The sequence below is a fragment of the Pogona vitticeps genome, chromosome 2, assembly GCF_051106095.1.
Source record: "Pogona vitticeps strain Pit_001003342236 chromosome 2, PviZW2.1, whole genome shotgun sequence".
In the NCBI taxonomy this organism is placed as follows: domain Eukaryota; kingdom Metazoa; phylum Chordata; class Lepidosauria; order Squamata; family Agamidae; genus Pogona; species Pogona vitticeps.
The window spans coordinates 266,121,054-266,137,448 of record NC_135784.1 but is presented as its reverse complement, the minus strand read 5'-3'; the positions used below and the strand labels follow the sequence as shown (position 1 = coordinate 266,137,448).

Below are 16,395 nucleotides of genomic sequence, written 5' to 3'. Positions count from 1 at the left end.
TCTCCTGCTGCTAAGAGGCTCAGAATGTGCAATATACAGTGGTGCCTCGCTAGACGATTGGCTCGCAAAATGAGGAATTCACTAGACGACTTTTTTTGAGCAATATTGCACTTTGCAAAACAATTGTTCCTATGGTCAATTTTTGCTGGATGATGTTTGGGTCCTTGCCTCGCAAGATGGTTCCTCCCCCCACTGAAACACATTAATTACATAAGACCTACGTTTTTATCCCAAAAAAGTGGAGGAGAAAGTGTATGCTGCTGGCTTTCCAGGGTCTGCCTCTTGGAAAAATAGCAGCATACACTTTCTCCCCCAGTTTTTTGGGATAAAAACATAGGTCTTATGTAATTAATATATTTCAATGGGGGGGAAAATATCTTGCAAAGCATTGCCAATGAAGCTATGGCTGCAAATTTAAATGATAGAGAATGGTGAAAATAGCAAGGAACCAATGGGTAAAGAGATTGTAAAAAAAACAGGGAAATCACAAATGTAATCACCCATTAACACAAATTATGCAGTTGAGTTCCCCACATTTGGGGAAATCACAGGGAGCAGTAGCACACCCAAAGTGCAATGGGTGAGCTTCCCCCTGGAAAAACCACTTTAATGACATGGTATTTCCTTTGCCAGGTATGAGTTGGAATGGCCCTTGCACCTCATACCCCCTTCTGTCCCCTGATCCCCCAAGGCATGGTGACCCCCTGGCTGCACCTCCCACTCAGTACAGGGCTGCACAGCCCCAGTCCTACCAGAGGCCAAGAGAACTCCTCAGTGTTTTGGGGTGCCCTGTGGGACCCCCATCAGGGGCTAGGTGTTCTTCCCACAATCCTCTAGTGCAATCCTCTTATGCTAATTGTGGGAGGAACACCTAGCATATGCTAATACCTGTGCACCAGATGCTGGCTCTCTCTGCTTTCTAGTTCAAGGTATGGCGAGAAGAAAGGGGAAGCTTGTAGGGGTGTCAATTTTTCTTAACTGAGCACCCATTGTCACCAAACTTTAATTTTTAAAAAAAGACTTGATGCCAGCTGTAGTGTATTAGAGCACCTAAGAGGTGTGAGAGAGGGGTGGAAGAAATTGGTGATCAGCCTTTGTTTACATGGACCAGCTGGTAGAAGACTATTTGGTTTAGTTGACCAGACATGAGTCAGCAGAGAGAGGCGATTGGCAATCAGCTCTTATTTGCAGCTTGTTAAGATAGCTCTGCTATAGCCAGGTCTTCTGCAAATCTGGACAACTACAGAGAAGCTGTCTTGATAAGCTACAAACAAGGGCTGGTTGCCATTTTTTTCATCTCCGTCTAATGTTTCCTGTGTGCTCAGCTAAAGCAAATTCATCCTGGGGAACCCACCTTCCTGGATGTGAATTCACAATGGATCAATTAGTATTTTTCTGATGGTGTAGTTGCACCCTAAATCTAGATCCAAGGTAGTACTTCACATTACAGTATTAACAATATAGTACAAACATGATACTGTTGCATTGTGAATATGCATATATATATAGAATACAGATTTTACACACACACATAGTTGTACAGTTGTATTCAATGTCCCATACAGCATTATGTTCTTATTTAAGTCTTTGATGAGCAGAAGGCCTTTTGTTAAAGGTTTTGCTGCAGGAAATAAAATGAAGAGAGCTTTTACATTTTTATTTTGCTGATTATATTTCCCTAGATGCCTCCATCCCCAGCAATCTCTGGAGTAACTTTTTGGAGGGTATAAGGGATTACTAAGAAAGTCAGCAAAAGTTGTCTCCCTTGCTCCTACCAGTACAGGCAAAACCTAGATGGAACTCATTGACTGTGTGGCCCAGCCCTTAATATTTTGGCCTAATTGGTTTATGTAGCAGACTATAAGTCATTTTAGTCCCCATATAAGGCTTGTGGTGGCGATGGCCAGCAATATGTTGCTTAAATATACTTTCATTTATAGTTTACTGATCTTATAGCAATCTTTTCAGAACAGTGCTAAGTTTTGTTTTATAAGCACTGTTTAGCCTTCACATAACATACTCTACATACCGTATTTGCCAGCGTACAAGACGACTTTTGGCCCTGAAAAACATGCCTCCAAGTGGGGGGTCGTCTTATACGCTGGGTGCACTTCCAGCAAACCCTCCCTTTCTCCCAGCGAAGTCACTTACCTGGTAGTAAGACCGAGTAGACCGAGCTCCTCCTTGGTAGCCTGGGAACAGCCTGACTCTAGCGCCGAACAGCTGACTGTCGGGAACCAGCAGAGAGGCGGCAGCCATTTTGAGATGCGACCACATGGCTGCTACCTCTCAAAATGGCTGCCACCTCTCCAAAATGGCTGCCACCTCTCTGCTGGTTCCCAACAGCTGTTCAGCGCCGATGCTGTCCTTCCAGCAAACCCTCGCTCTCTCCCAGTGAATAGAACCAAAAGCGGCAAAACAAACTCTCCCCATGATGCAGCCAAAGCAGAATCACGCATGCGGAAAAGGGAGTAGTCTTATATGGCAAGTATATAACTCTACATTTTGAGTGGAAATGTTGGGGGGTCGTCTTATACGTCCAGTCGCCTTATACGCCGGCAAATACGGTACTTATTTGTTTATACTGCATTTGCAGTTCAAGTACCATACTATTTTATGTTTCACTTGGTCTGCATATCCAAAATTCGCAAACAGTTTCTTTCTAAAGCAAAACAGTACTACCCAAAGAAAATTAGTAGTGTCTGGATGTCTTGGGGACTCTCCACAAATATTAATTTGTAATTTGAATGAAAATTAAAATAAGAATGAATTGGCAGGAAATTGTGCTAAATAGCTTCTAGGATCTAATGAATGTTGGAAGTGTAGGAAGTCATCTCCATGAGCTTCTGTTATTTTATAATATCCTAGAGCATGGGTTTATGGGCAGGTAGAGGTACATTATGAAGTTAAAAGTCTTCCCTCTTTGCACTATAGGGAAAGGTTTCAAGAAAAAATGAGTGAGATCTGCTGATATCGACCTGATTCCACTTGGTAGTAATTAAGTGTTGAGATACGAAGTTGACAGCCACCTTGACTAACTAGTAGAGACTGATCCAATAGTGCAAATCAGTCAGTCTCCTGGGTTCAGGCTATCCACAGCTAGCTCACTCTTGTCTATCTTCTAACTTATAGTCAATGTGGGGTGTCACTGGTTGTCAGCTTCTTCCTTAGCCTAGCTCTCCATCTCTGTCTTTGTGGCATTCAGCAGAGGAATCGCTCCAGACAAAGACTCACAGCATGTTTCTTCCTGGTGGCCTTCAATGACAAAATCAAACAAAAAACAAAGTTCTGTGGCGTTGTGCTGAAACAGACTGGCACAGCCTTCACTTTGAAAAGTGCTTCATGAGCAAAGGTCTCTCTGCCCATTAAAAAAAAGCAAGGGGGAGGGAAGTAATTCTGGGGGAAGAAAGTGACATGGTAGGATTGCTCCATCCACTGCTCACTTCAGCATCACTTTAATTGACCTATTCCAGAGGCACCAGCTGCTACTGTGTACTCTTTAGCCTGAAGCATAGGGAAAGGTTTCAGCTGTGTGACAAAGATGAAAATATTTATTTTCTCTACCCTGAAACTTTTCCCCTGCAAACACTAAATAGCACCACAAGCTTCAGCTTTAGGCTGCTTGGGGTCTTGAACAGCGCTTCTGCTAAGGGGCAGGAGTATGTTGGGTTCAGGCAATGAGCAGGCTGATGAGCTTTGTGGTGATCACCAGATAATGGATAGCAAAGAGTCTCTTAGCAATAGATTAAAGAAGTCAGCCCCACATACACACAGATGGATGTCTGCCAGCAGTACTCCTGGTGGGTGACTCAGCAAGGAAGCAGAATGAGAAGTCTTCTCCGTCTGTGACGTTCTGCCCTTGGTCTCTCCTGTCCGTCTCTTCTGCCCTGCCCCCAGGAGACTGCTCTTTTATTAACATTACAAGGTCACAGGTAGTGACAGCATTACAGATAGTAAATAGAGTTCAGATAGGACAATGGTTACATCATGTTAATAGGGATGGTCTGGAGAAAGGCAATTAATCAAGCCCTCTGATTGGCCTAAGGCAAGGCCTCTATAGCAAGCTCTCTATGATAATGAGAAAGAGGAGGAATAGTGGCAGCCCCTCCCCTCAGAAGCAGCCACAGGATGCTAGGAGAGTTTTCCCTCACTAGAACACCCATGTGGCTTAGCAACCTTGGGAATGGGACCCCCCACAGGAGTAGACTGAAAGATTTGTGTGCCAGCACTTATTTATCATCTCCAGTTGCACAAACCCACCAAACTACATCATTTGGGTAGGTTGTTCCTCTCTCCAACAGTTCTTTTTTTTTTAAATAAACATTTTACTGGTTTTTCAATCTATCTACATTGTTTTGTGCTTGTCAAACATCGTGTTACATGTTTTGCTTACAATTATTTGTTTTTTACATCTGTGTCCTCCCGGTTATCCCCCCAAATTCCAAACATCTTTCAAACATTCAAACCATTCCTATACAAATTTTAGTATATAATATGGCTACTATCATAATATTACTCTCATATTATATAAAATTCTCAAGGTCTTCTAATAGTCTAGGTGCAATGTTTTAAAATTATATTGTTTCTTTTATTGTAAGCCGCCTAGAGTGGGCTAATATGTCCAGATAGGCGGGATAGAAATAAAATAAAATAAATAAATAAATAAATAAATAAATAACATTCTTATTGAAAGTGGTTCTAGATCCATGACCCAGCTTTATATCTAGTTTAGTTTACCTAAAATAAAAAAACACCATATTACATCTTTACCCTGATTAGGGCTCCCTTATTTCAATTTAATTCTCCTTTTTAATATACAGAATATACCCTTTTACAGTTCCAGATGATAAATATATACATGTTTTCAATATTAAGGAGCCCTTCCTTGTTTTCCTTTTTTTTTCTAGGTAATTCCCTCTCTAATTTCTCTTTTGTCATTTAATATTTCTGTGTCTCTAAGCATTCTGTCATCTTTCATGTCCTCTGAAACCATTTTGTAGATCTGATTTATGTCCACTAACTCTTTATGTGCTTGGTCTATCTTCAATGGGTCTTCCAGGCTTTTTTTGGTTAATTTTGCTGTTTTTTTCCCTTTGTCTTCCCCTAGTACTCTCCTCTGGTCCAAGACTGATATTTCTCTTAGATTAACTTCCACCAGCTGCTGCTTTGAATACCAGGATAGGGTACAATATTTGTATCCACGGCCTGATGGCCTTAAAAGTCCACTTTAGGGTTAATTTTCTAGCCTGGCACAAAGAAAGTCAAAAGGAAATAACAGCAGAGTGCTCAAGGTCACCGCTCCTAGGCTCCATGCCAAAAGACTTCAGGTAGTCAAAACAGAGTCCAGATTTATCAAGTATAACTCACAGGAAAGTTTCTCGAGCTTCACAACGCCAAACTGTAATATTCTTAAAATGTATTTTTAAAAGTTATTTCCTTTCCATCAGCTATCCCTCTCACCAGATTTTTTGCCGCTTTATAGTTTCTGAGATGCGATAGCAATTCTTTTTTTCCATATATAGGAATTATTTCCTCCAGGGGTATAAGCAATTAGTTATAAAAATCTCACCGATGGTAAACAGCGATGCCAGATGCTGATCGTTGCTTCTTAGCCGGCTGCCGACGACTTGCAAGCGAGCCGAGGCTGCTTGTTTCTGCCCGTTGGCTGATTAGGGAGTTTCCTGGATCGAACGGGGGTGGCCGCCCCCCCCGTGATCAACAGGCTTCCCCCCCAGTTCACCACCCCTCCAGGGTGGTTCCAACACCCTATGGTGTCCCAAACAAGGTCAGAATTCAGCCCGGGGGACAGAGCTCTGTCCTCCTGCTGCTGTCTCGTCACGACGTCAAGCCGGAAGTCTCTCCAACAGTTCTGAATGACTTGGGCTTAACCTCATGGTTGAATTTGGGGAAGTTCTTGGAGAACACTTTCTCGCAGTCAACAAAACTAGGCACAGAAGTCACAACAACAAAAAGGCAGACCAAACTAAAATGGGTGGGACAATTATAACCAAATTAGATTTTCACCCACAAAACATGCAAAACACTTCAAAGCAAAACTCAGGTTTTTTGCACAATCTTCTCAGGACTAATTGCAGGGACCTGCTTCAACGTACATACATAGATGGCTTGAGTTCTGTGCAGACATTTAATTTCAATTCCTCGGTGTCGTTATTTTTGTTACGTTTCCTACACAAATGTGCTTGTTTGTCTTGGATTGGGAAGGGTTTTTTACTGCCTAATGTTGGCTTTTTTTCAATTGCACCCCTTCTCATTATATGATGTCTATTGAACATTGTAGGCCAAGAGATACACTTTTTTTTCAAGAGAAAGTGCACAAAAATGTGTCCAAAATCCAAATCAAAAATGTAGTCAAGGTAGCCAGAAATCAAAACCGTAAAGATTATATAAAATTTTGCAAAAGAGAGCTCTAGCAAAGTGGTTCCAGTCGCAGCATTGGAAAAAACTAAACTGAGGCGCATGGAGCATGCGTGGTAGGGATAACGTGCCACTAATGTTTCTTATCTTAAGCTCTAGAATATTCCAGGGATCCAGCGCAAGCGCAGTTTAAACCCAGTTGTGTGCATTCAGAGGCCACATAGAAGAATACACTGTTACCACAATTTTCTGGAGAAAAATAGTACAGTGATGCCTCGCAAGACGATTTTAATTCATTCCGTGAAAATCAATGTCTTGTAAAAAAAATCATCTTGCAAGGTTCCCTACGCATCGGTCTAAAAAAAAAAGTCTTGCAAAGCACGGTCATAGAAAAAAATCTTGCGAGGCACCATAGTGACCCGCGAGGTAATTGTCTAGCTAGGCACCACTATATTAGGAAAACCACCATTGGACTAGATAAGGCCTTCTGAGTATCCATCATTCTATCCAGTACGCCAGTGGGCCTCAACCTTGGGCCTCCAGATGTTCTTGGACTACAACTCCCGGAAGCCTTCACCATCACCTCTGCTGGCCAGGATTTCTGGGAGTTGAAGTCCAAGAACATCTGGAGGCCCAAGGTTGGGGACCCCTGCAGTACGCCACACTGAATATCTAGATCAGGCTTGTCCAACCTGCGGCCCGAGGGCCTCATGCGGCCCAGGTCAGCTTGTAATGCGGCCCAGTGCATTTTTTTATTTTTAAAGAAATTCCAAAGTTTCAAGTTACACTGCCGGCACTTGCGGGCGAAATGTGGCCGGGGCATGTCACAACAGTAGAGGGGGAGAGAGGAAAGGAAGGAAGGAGTGGGAGGGGAGGAGACAGGGGGGCTGCGTGACTGCATTGAGCCATCCCCGTCAATAGGTGGGACCCCCTCCCGGCCCCATAAAACCACCGGAGTCGAAGCTGGCAGCCTCTGCTGTCTGAGATTGCAGCTGCCGGTAAGAGCGCTTGGAGAGGGGCTGCGGAGGATGGCTAGGGCTGCCAAACCAAATTTTCATCTTCTAATGTGGCCCAGGGAAGGTGAAAGGTTGGACACCCCTGATCTAGAGGAAGTCTACTGAAGAAAGAGGTGTCATCAGAAGCCTTACTGAGCACACAGTGGTTAAGTGCTCACGATCTGAGTTTGACCCTGATGGGTTTGAGGTTGACTCAGCGTTCCATCCTCCTCCCAAGTCTGATAAAATGAGTAACTGGTTTGCAGGGGGTGGGGCAGGGCAAAGCATTCCTTGCATAATTCTGTAAGCCTCCCAGAGAGTGCTCTAACACTATGGGGTAGTATGCAAGTTGAAACAACAATAGGCGTGCTGCCTGAAAGGTGTGAATAGCACTGCAACCTTCACATTAACTTTCAGAGGTAAAAGTAATTATTCTGTCAGAAACATCTGCAGTTGTAGAATACTGCAGCTAATACTGCTCATATACAAAACCTTTAAACCTCTGACAAGGCCACATATTTTCACATAATTGCAAGAAAGCAACATTTTATTATAAAGCATTTTTAAAGTCTTTCACTTTTGCAAGGTATATTTTGTTTTCTCTCACCATCTGCCCACACAGATTCCTGACCTAGCCTTCATTACTGCTGGCTGTGAACATCAAGCAAACAAATCACAATGAACAGAAAATTGTGATATCATATGCTCTCTATACAAATTTTTTATATATACTGTATACCGTATATACATTATATTCAGTATTAGTTGTCATTGCCTGGAACATGGCAAATTTAAGGTGGGCACTGATCTATGCAACTTGCTTGTATAGCAATAGCAGCACTCCCTAATTATTATTATTTGCCATTTTCTCTCAAACCAGAGATAAACAGGAGAATCTGAAAATAAAACATCAAAAATCTTGCTCTGGTGAATGAAAACAACGGTTCATGCCTAATATTTTCCTGATCAGTTTACAAGAACAGTTGTGCTGTCAACTTATGTTGAGATGCCATAATTTATAGGATGTCTTCTAACCAGCTAAATTTGGTGAATGTATGAGGGATTCTCAACTGCTTTGAACCTAATCCTATGGTAAAATGAGCAGAATTCCAGAGAGCTGAAAATATTGGGTTGTGGCTTATCATTTCCAGCACAAACACATATACAGGGCAATAAGCCCTACAAACATAAAGTAACATCTACATCTCAAGCTGTAGGGATCCACTGAATTTTCCCCCTTGGTTTCCAATAAAGTGTGTGACCTGATATCCTTAAAACTGAGTAAATTTTCCTATAGTTGAAGCTGACAGCCTGATTTGGATAACTGGATTCAGCACCCGAAATATAACCTCTCTAATAAAGTGTACTTCTGACTTCATTTGTTTCCCTAAAACAGTAATTTGCCCTTCTCAGTGGACTTGTGTGAAGAGGAAGAGTTTTCCAGATCTGAGACCAGGAGCAGCAGGTGAGACTGTGCACTGTCATTTCCGAAGGATTTGCTTCGGGGTACAGTCCCGGGTCAAACGGGTAAAGGGAACCCTGGCCGTTAGCCTGCCCTCAGTGAGCTGGAGAGACGGCCTTTTGTCAGCACAAGCGTCTTCTCCCTCTGTCGCCCTTCCGGCCTGGGGCAAGGCGTTAGAAGCCGCTCTCGCAAGCCAGAGGGGCGGCCGGGGTCTGCACCGCTTCTCGCCGGACGACGGTGGAGACGGAAAGCTCTTTGGTCTGGCAGGGGCACAGCCAACGTGCGGGGCGCTCGGCCGACAGCTGTGGCGGCGGATGGTGTCGGGGGCGAGCCCGTCGCCTCGGCTGCCCGTCGGGGCAGCAGCAGAGGCTGCGCTGGAGGCGCCGCGCCCAGGGCCGGTGGCTGTGGAACACGAGGCAGACGTAGGGGTTGAGGGCGGCGTTGGTAGCCGCCAGGAGGCTGCCCAGCGTCGCCTGGGCCTCTTCGCCGGTGACCCCGCGGGGGCCAAAAGCCACGCCCAGCTCCAGGAAAAAGCGCGGGAAACCGCAGAGGGCGAATAAGGCGGCCAGTGCCAGCGTCAGCTGTAGGGACCGGGCTCGGGCGCGGGGTAGAGTCCGCGGCGTCGGCGGCGAAGGCAGGACGCACTGGGCCACCGGCCACAGCCGCAGGAGTCTCGGCGGGACGGGAGAGGCGACACCCGGCAGCTCGGCGGCCCCGTGGCGGGCGCTGCCTCCTTCTGCCAACCCCGGCGGCGGCGGCTCCGGCTCCTCCTCCAACTCCTCCTCCTGCTTGGTGCGGGAAGAGCTGAGCGCCCAGAGGATGTGGCCGCAGGTCGTGCCCAGGAGGCAAGCGGGCGCCACGAAGCCCGTGACAGCCCCGTACAGGGCATAGGCTTGCCCGTGCCAGCGGGGCAGCTGGGCGAAGATGCTGAGGCAGCGGCCGCCGAGCTGCGGCGGGGCCGGGCGGAAGACGAAGGCTTGAGGCAGGGCGAGAAGCAGCGCCAGCAGCCAGCCGAGCGCGGCCAGGGCGCCCCGGGCGGGCTGGAAAGAGGGCGGCCGGGCGCGCGGAGGGCCACTCCCCAGGCCCCGCCGCCGCCGCTCCAGAGCGATCAGCACCAGCATGTGCGAGGGCGCCAGCAGCCCGGAGCGTTGCAACAGCCGGAGCAGGCGGCAGGGGGCGCCCCTTGAGAGCCACTCGGCCTCGCCCGCTTCGGCCCCAGGTTCCGGAGGGGCGGCGGCGGCGGCTGGAGGCAGGTGCGAGAGCAGGGCTAGCCCGCAGCCGTAGAGATCGGCCACGGCCAAGTGCGCCAGAAAGAAGTCCATCCTCCGCCGCCGCCGCCGCAGTTGGTTGCCGCCGCAGAGTGAACAACCACCGACGCCGCAGCGGAGCTGGTGCAAAAGGAGACTGTTGCCCACCAGGGCTAGCAGCGTGATCACGGCCGCCGTGGTGGTCCGCGCAGGCTGTCCCGGAGTGACCCAGCGGGAGGAGACAGAAAGGTTCAAGTTCCCCCCGGAATGCTGGGCGAGGGACAGGTTGGGTCCGAGAGCCAAGCTTTCCGGCCTGAATGCCTCCTCCATGGCCCGACGGGGCTTGCTAAAACTGGGCACAAAGTTTACTCTTTGGGAGGAAAGCGCGAGGCTTCTGCCCGGGTGGGACGCAGCTCGGCAGCAGATATATATATAGGGCTCTGCCGTGGGTGGGCACACCACGATGGAGCCGGTGCTGTGCCCACCCCTCTACCTTGTCTCCCCCTCCTCCTTCGAGCAACTGCCTTTCACACCTACCCGAACGCAGCCGAGGTCTCCTTCTCACCACAGTCTACACAAGCATCATCCGAACCACCTTCCGCACCCCTGCCGGAACCGGTCCTTTTCATTTTTCCAGCCACCGAGCCCAGAAATCATTTTTTAGTTCCCCTATCTATCCGTCGCGTTGCTTCACCCTCCCGGCTGCCTGAACAGCATCGTTGGCGTGAAGAGGGCTGGTGGGAGAAACCTGTTGCAAGGAAAGCGTGCACGAAAAGCAAGGATCGCAGTCCTGGCTTATGAAAATATGCGGTAGCTTGTCGCCGACTATGATTTTATATTCTTCAGGGCAGCATCAGAGCTAAAGTCGCCAGCTGAATCCACTCACCCCCAAAATCCAGGTAGCAGACCTAATCTCCATTGAACTCAGTGGAACTTATTCTGCCTAGACATGGATACCGTTGTTACGTTATCCTGGAATTCTACATCCACTTATCTGGGAATTAGTTCTGTTGAACTCAGCAGGAATTATTTTTGAGCAGATGAGTAAGATTGTACAGCTAATGTGGTAGGTACCTTTCATGCTTCACAACCACATTGTGAAATGTGTTGAGGCACCCCAATAGTTTAAGCTATTTGAAGCTGTCCTCTTTGTCAAGCAGCGAATACGTAAGGAGTCCACAGCTAAATATCTTGCAATATTATCTATGAAATATTTGGACTGTCCAAAAACCAATGTTCTTTGAGTGATGAACAGATGAAGAACATTTTAAAAACTAACTATAAAATAGGTTAGCTGGCTAGATAGCTCAGTAAGTTGTATTGCACTGTGGAGCTAGAGGTTGGGAGTTTGATTCCTCACTTGCCTCCTGTGAATACAGCCAAACTGTGGCCTTGGGCAAACTTGCACAATCCCAGTAAACAGTAAACCACTTCTGAGTATTCTCTACCTAGAAAACTCTGAAAAGGGTCACCGTAAGTCAGCATTGACTTGACAGCCTGCAACTATTATGAAATAAGTGGAGGTAAAAGCAATATAACCAGCAGCAAATAAACGCATAAACAAACCCAGCAGCCATGATAAAGCAGTGTGGAGGGTTAAAAGCAATAAAAAAATTTCTAAAAAGGCCTGACAAAATTAAACCTTCCCTGCCAAAAAGATGTGAGTGTAGACCAGGTATGAGCACCTCCAGCAGGACCATATAAACCCCAGTGGTTTGCTATCCAGCCTGGAGAGAAAAGAATACTGAAATGTATTTACACTTTACAAAAAAAAACCCACATGGAAATGAACTGTATTTTGCAGACAGAAAATAAAAGCTATTTCATGGAATTCAGCTATACCTTAAATAAAGGAAAGTTGTTTTATTTGCTTGCTTTTGAGCAGACATGCTTAGAACTAAGCTGTTCTTTTTATACTCAGTGGAAAAACCTCCACATTAACAAGAATTAAATCTGATCCCACCTGCATTGTATCACCTGTGTTACTCAGTTTTATGCTTGCCACAGGATATTCGGGAACATCCCTGAAGCCCTTCCCAAAGTAGAATCTGACCCAGGTGAAGTTCTCAGGTAGCCATATTAGCCTGTTGCAGGAAAACAGCAAGGCTTATAGCATCAAAGAGATTCATATAGGACCTAAACTTTTCCTGACAGTATATTTCATCAAATGCATTGTGCATAAAGCTCAAAGATCAGCTAAAGTTCCCAGACAGTACAAACAGTCCAAACATGTACATAAATTAAGCTATGTAACTCAAGGCTGTGGATTGCTAGGCATCTTGTCAGGCATCTGCCTGATTGCACAATAGCTGCAGTGATGTGATCGGTACACCAGTACTTGGCAGCAATTCACTGATTTAATATAATTTAATCACCAATAGGGTTCTGGCTAGTACATAACAGGAGGTTATCAGCGTATTAGACAATACCCATAGCATGTATTTAAATACAGTGCTCCCTCCTGTGGCACAGTACATGCTTTTCTTGTTGCAGAGTTTTGAATTTTAGCTAAACCCCCTCAACTGTGCAGCAGAGGTCCAGAGACTTATAAAGCAGAATTAGCTTCAGGTCTCCTCAAAGTAGAGGGACATGGTGGCGCTGCGGGCTAAACCGCAGAAGCCTGTGCTGCAGGGTCAGAAGACCAAGCAGTCGTAAGATCAAATCCACGCGACGGAGTGAGTGCCCGTCGCTTGTCCCAGCTCCCGCCAACCTAGCGGTTCGAAAGCATGCAAATGCGAGTAGATCAATAGGGACCACTTCGGTGGGAAGGTAAACAGCATTCCGTGTCTAAGTCGCACTGGCCATGTGACCACGGAAGATTGTCTTCGGACAAACGCTGGCTCTATGGCTTGGAAACGGGGATGAGCACCGCCCCCTAGGGTCGAACACGACTGGACAAAAATTGTCAAGGGGAACCTTTACCTTTACCTTTACCTCCTTAAAGTAGGCCATCCCTTATTGTTTCATTAATTGGCACTAGTGTCAGTAACTAACTCTGGGACACTGGGAAGAGAAAGAGTAAGAAAGTTTCATTTAATCACAGTTCTGAACAGATCAAAAACAACATACTGTACAAAATGACTGCTTAGAACAGTGATGGTGAACCTTTTTGAGCCCGAATGCCCAAACTGCAAGACAAAGCCAACTTATTTATTTCAAAGTGCCAACACTGCAATTAAACCTGAATACAGTACTGAGGTTTTAGTTTAGAAAAAACTGTCCTGCACCGTGTGTGTGTGTGTGTGTGTGTGTGTGTGTGTGTGTGTGTGTGTGTGTGTGTGTGTGTGTGTGTGTGTGTGTGTGTGTGTGTGTGTGTGTGTGTGTGTGTGTGTGTGTGTGTGTGTGTGTGTGTGTGTGTGTTTTGGAACAATGAACAGGCAGCAACAGCAAGGATGAGCAGGGCTGAGGGGCTTTGGGGATCAAGATTGGGGTCCCTGCTGAAGTACAAGCCAGAACAGGTGTCCATAGTGCCATCCCTAATGCCAGCCCTGAAGAAGGATCACAAGGCTATGCTTGAGCAGTGCACATCACTTATTTAGAAACTATGACTGGCTGTTACTGTGCACCACTGAGTGAAAAAAAGGTGGCAACCCAAAGTATCAGGTTTTGAAAGCTATATTATTTTGTATTAATCAAAACACACACACACACACACACTCACACACCATTTTATGCTACATCTTTGTGAAAACTTCAGTTAGAAATGACCTGTTGCATTTGTAGAAACTTGTATCTTTTGTGTATTTGTCACTGTGCTGTGACTTATAGTAGTATTTTTCTCCATCCTTTCATTCTGAATAATTGCCAAAGAGAGAAGAAATGTCAACCACAGAGTAATACTGCATCATCAGCTCATTTGTATTTTGATTCCAGATGATAAATCTCCTACACCAAGTGGCTTCTAATAGGATTTCTACCAGATGGCACTTCTCTGTAAGTACGCCCCCATGCAGTGGAAGGCAATATGAATCAATCGTGTAAAGGTGTTTGTTTTTATTTTAACTTAAACTCAGGAAGTTGAAGGAAGAGATACATTTAGAAGTGCAGGAAATCTTTTTCCTAAAATAATTTTTAAAAATGTAAAAGGCATGTGAACAGTGAGTTCCACACTGAAATTAGTGGACCAGATCTAGAGAAGGTGGCCCAATTAAAATCAACAGGCCTCAAGTTACTCGTAAACATCAGCATCATCCTGTTCAATACTTCCATGCACATGGCTCCAACACTGGAAGCTGCATCTTCAAGACATTACCAGTGCAATCCTATCCACACTACTGGGCAGAAAGCAGCAGAGACCTGAAATGATTCCTGCACTTTGGCTGTTTAGAGTTTAACGTTAAGGAAGCAAAGCCAGTTGAACATGAAGAAAGCACAAAATCATGACTACACAAGAACAACACAACTGTAATACAACTTTAATATTGACTGGAGAAAATAAAACAGTTAAAGGTTTTGTGCATCTCAGTTCAATCAGCAAATGAAAACTGTAGCCAAGAAATTAGAAGAAAACTGAGACTCAGAAGTGCAGCAATGCCCTTCCAATATGTAAAGGGAAGACACCAAAAAGCAAGAGCTGACTGGCAGAATCCTGCTGGAGATTTAATAATGCATAAGTTAAATTTCATTACTCATTATAGTATATTGGCACTAATGAAGCATCAGTCCCATTCTTAGTTGTGCACTTCATAACAGTTGTTGCTTTATTAGTTACCTACACTTCACCCTAGTAAGTGATGCAATTTAACTTAAGCACATACAATTACCATCAGGATTCTGGCTACTAGATCTTAAGATGTTGATGTCCCCACCCTGTCCCAGGTGTGGTGGAGAAGGAAGAAAAAGCAGATACGAAAATATGGCTCTTTCAATACTGCAGTACTGGACGCACCAGTATGTACCCACAGTGTCATTTGAGAAGAACCCTGTGAAGAAAGTTTTGATCCATATAATTATAAAGTCTAGCAAGTCTCTCTCCTGTTCTCAAAGAAATAGTTCTTAGGCTGTTTCATCATGTAGAAATATGGGGGAGAAGAGAGAGAGAGAAAGTCTTGTGACACCTTTAAGGCTAGCACTTTCATGGATTGCAAAAGCGGGGGCAACCCAAACATAACATTGTAACTGTGAAACTGTACTTCGGATCAGCACCAAGTTTGGCCCGACAATTGCTTTGAGTTTGGATGAGAACTGGTTGAAGCATGGGGGTGTGCAGCCTCACCCCTCTGATGATTGCCCACCCTCATCTAGATGGCTTTTGCATTGCCTGAAGTACATCATCTTTACCCATACAACATCTTATGATATTTCCAAATCTAATAATAAAAGTTTGCTGAGCATCTTCTCTCTGCCTCAGAAGGCAGGGGTTTTTAAACTATGCAGTTGGACACAAAATATGCAAAAATGTGTAACTGAAAACTAAAAAATGTGCAGTAGTGCAGTATGTTAGATACTAAGTATGTAAACAGCCAGTGTCATGTAACATAATTTATATAAGGATTAAGAAGTAATTGGAAATATAGCAGGAATTTCAGCTATAGTAAAATAAATGAGCCTGAAGATTTGTGTTTAACTTGGTGTATGTGTATATGTGTGTGAGACGGGGCATTTGTATACTGTACCTGGAAAATCTGCTCTTGTCACAAGGAAGCTGTGTGTATTCTAATTTTAAATAGTGGGAGAAACTGACATGTTTATCACAGTGAGCCTAAATGCAATCTGAAACTCATCTTCTGCCTGCTCAAGTTTCTTTGCACACATTGTTACCTACAGGCAACTCGCCTCTGACTTACAGTGACTCCTATGAACCTGTGATCTCCAAAATAGCCTGTCCTCAACAACTGTGTCCAGCTGTTAACTCAAGCCTATGTGGCTTCCAATGTATACATCTACCTACCCTGTTTCCCTGAAAATAAGCCCTAGTATGATTTTTTTCAAGATGCTCACAAGAGAAGCCCTACCTACCCCCAAAATAAGTCATAGTTAAGTGAAACCCCGCCCTCCACCACTGCAGCAACCAGATGACATGACTGTACATTTTGAATAAATGTAGATTGTTGTACATGAAAAAAATAAAACATCCCCTGAAAATAAGCTCTACGTTTTTTGGAGCATAAAATTAATATAAAACCCTGTCTTATTTTCGGGAAAACACGGTAACTCAGGGGCGGACAAGATCTGAGAACTTGGGAGGCAAATGGAAACCTCCAGCCTTCAGTAGGTAAGTACTAGCCATTAAAAAAAAATCAAGCAAGTCCAAGCAGGCGTTTTAGGTGGAATGGAGGAGTCTCAAGGTCCATAAACTCAAACCACACACACACAA

At 45.1% G+C, this 16,395-nt stretch overlaps 1 protein-coding gene and 1 non-coding gene across 2 annotated transcripts; both read right to left on the bottom strand.

The window, feature by feature from the left end:
- Window positions 1–475: 475 nt before the first annotated feature.
- On the bottom strand, window positions 476–641 carry LOC140705069 (U1 spliceosomal RNA). Its single transcript, XR_012084624.2, has one exon. It is a non-coding gene; the product is annotated as a U1 spliceosomal RNA (small nuclear RNA).
- An 8,220-nt stretch (window positions 642–8,861) lies between these two features.
- On the bottom strand, window positions 8,862–10,743 carry GPR150 (G protein-coupled receptor 150). Its single transcript, XM_072992518.2, has one exon. It carries the CDS (start codon window positions 10,407–10,409, stop codon window positions 9,006–9,008), a length of 1,404 nt encoding a protein of 467 aa, XP_072848619.2. The 5' UTR covers window positions 10,410–10,743; the 3' UTR covers window positions 8,862–9,005.
- Between the last annotated feature and the right edge of the window lie 5,652 nt (window positions 10,744–16,395).

Bases quoted from the DNA above. Each gene is read 5' to 3' on its own strand.
- GPR150 (XM_072992518.2), bottom strand. From the start codon at position 10,409: ATGGAGGAGGCATTCAGGCCGGAAAGCTTGGCTCTCGGACCCAACCTG.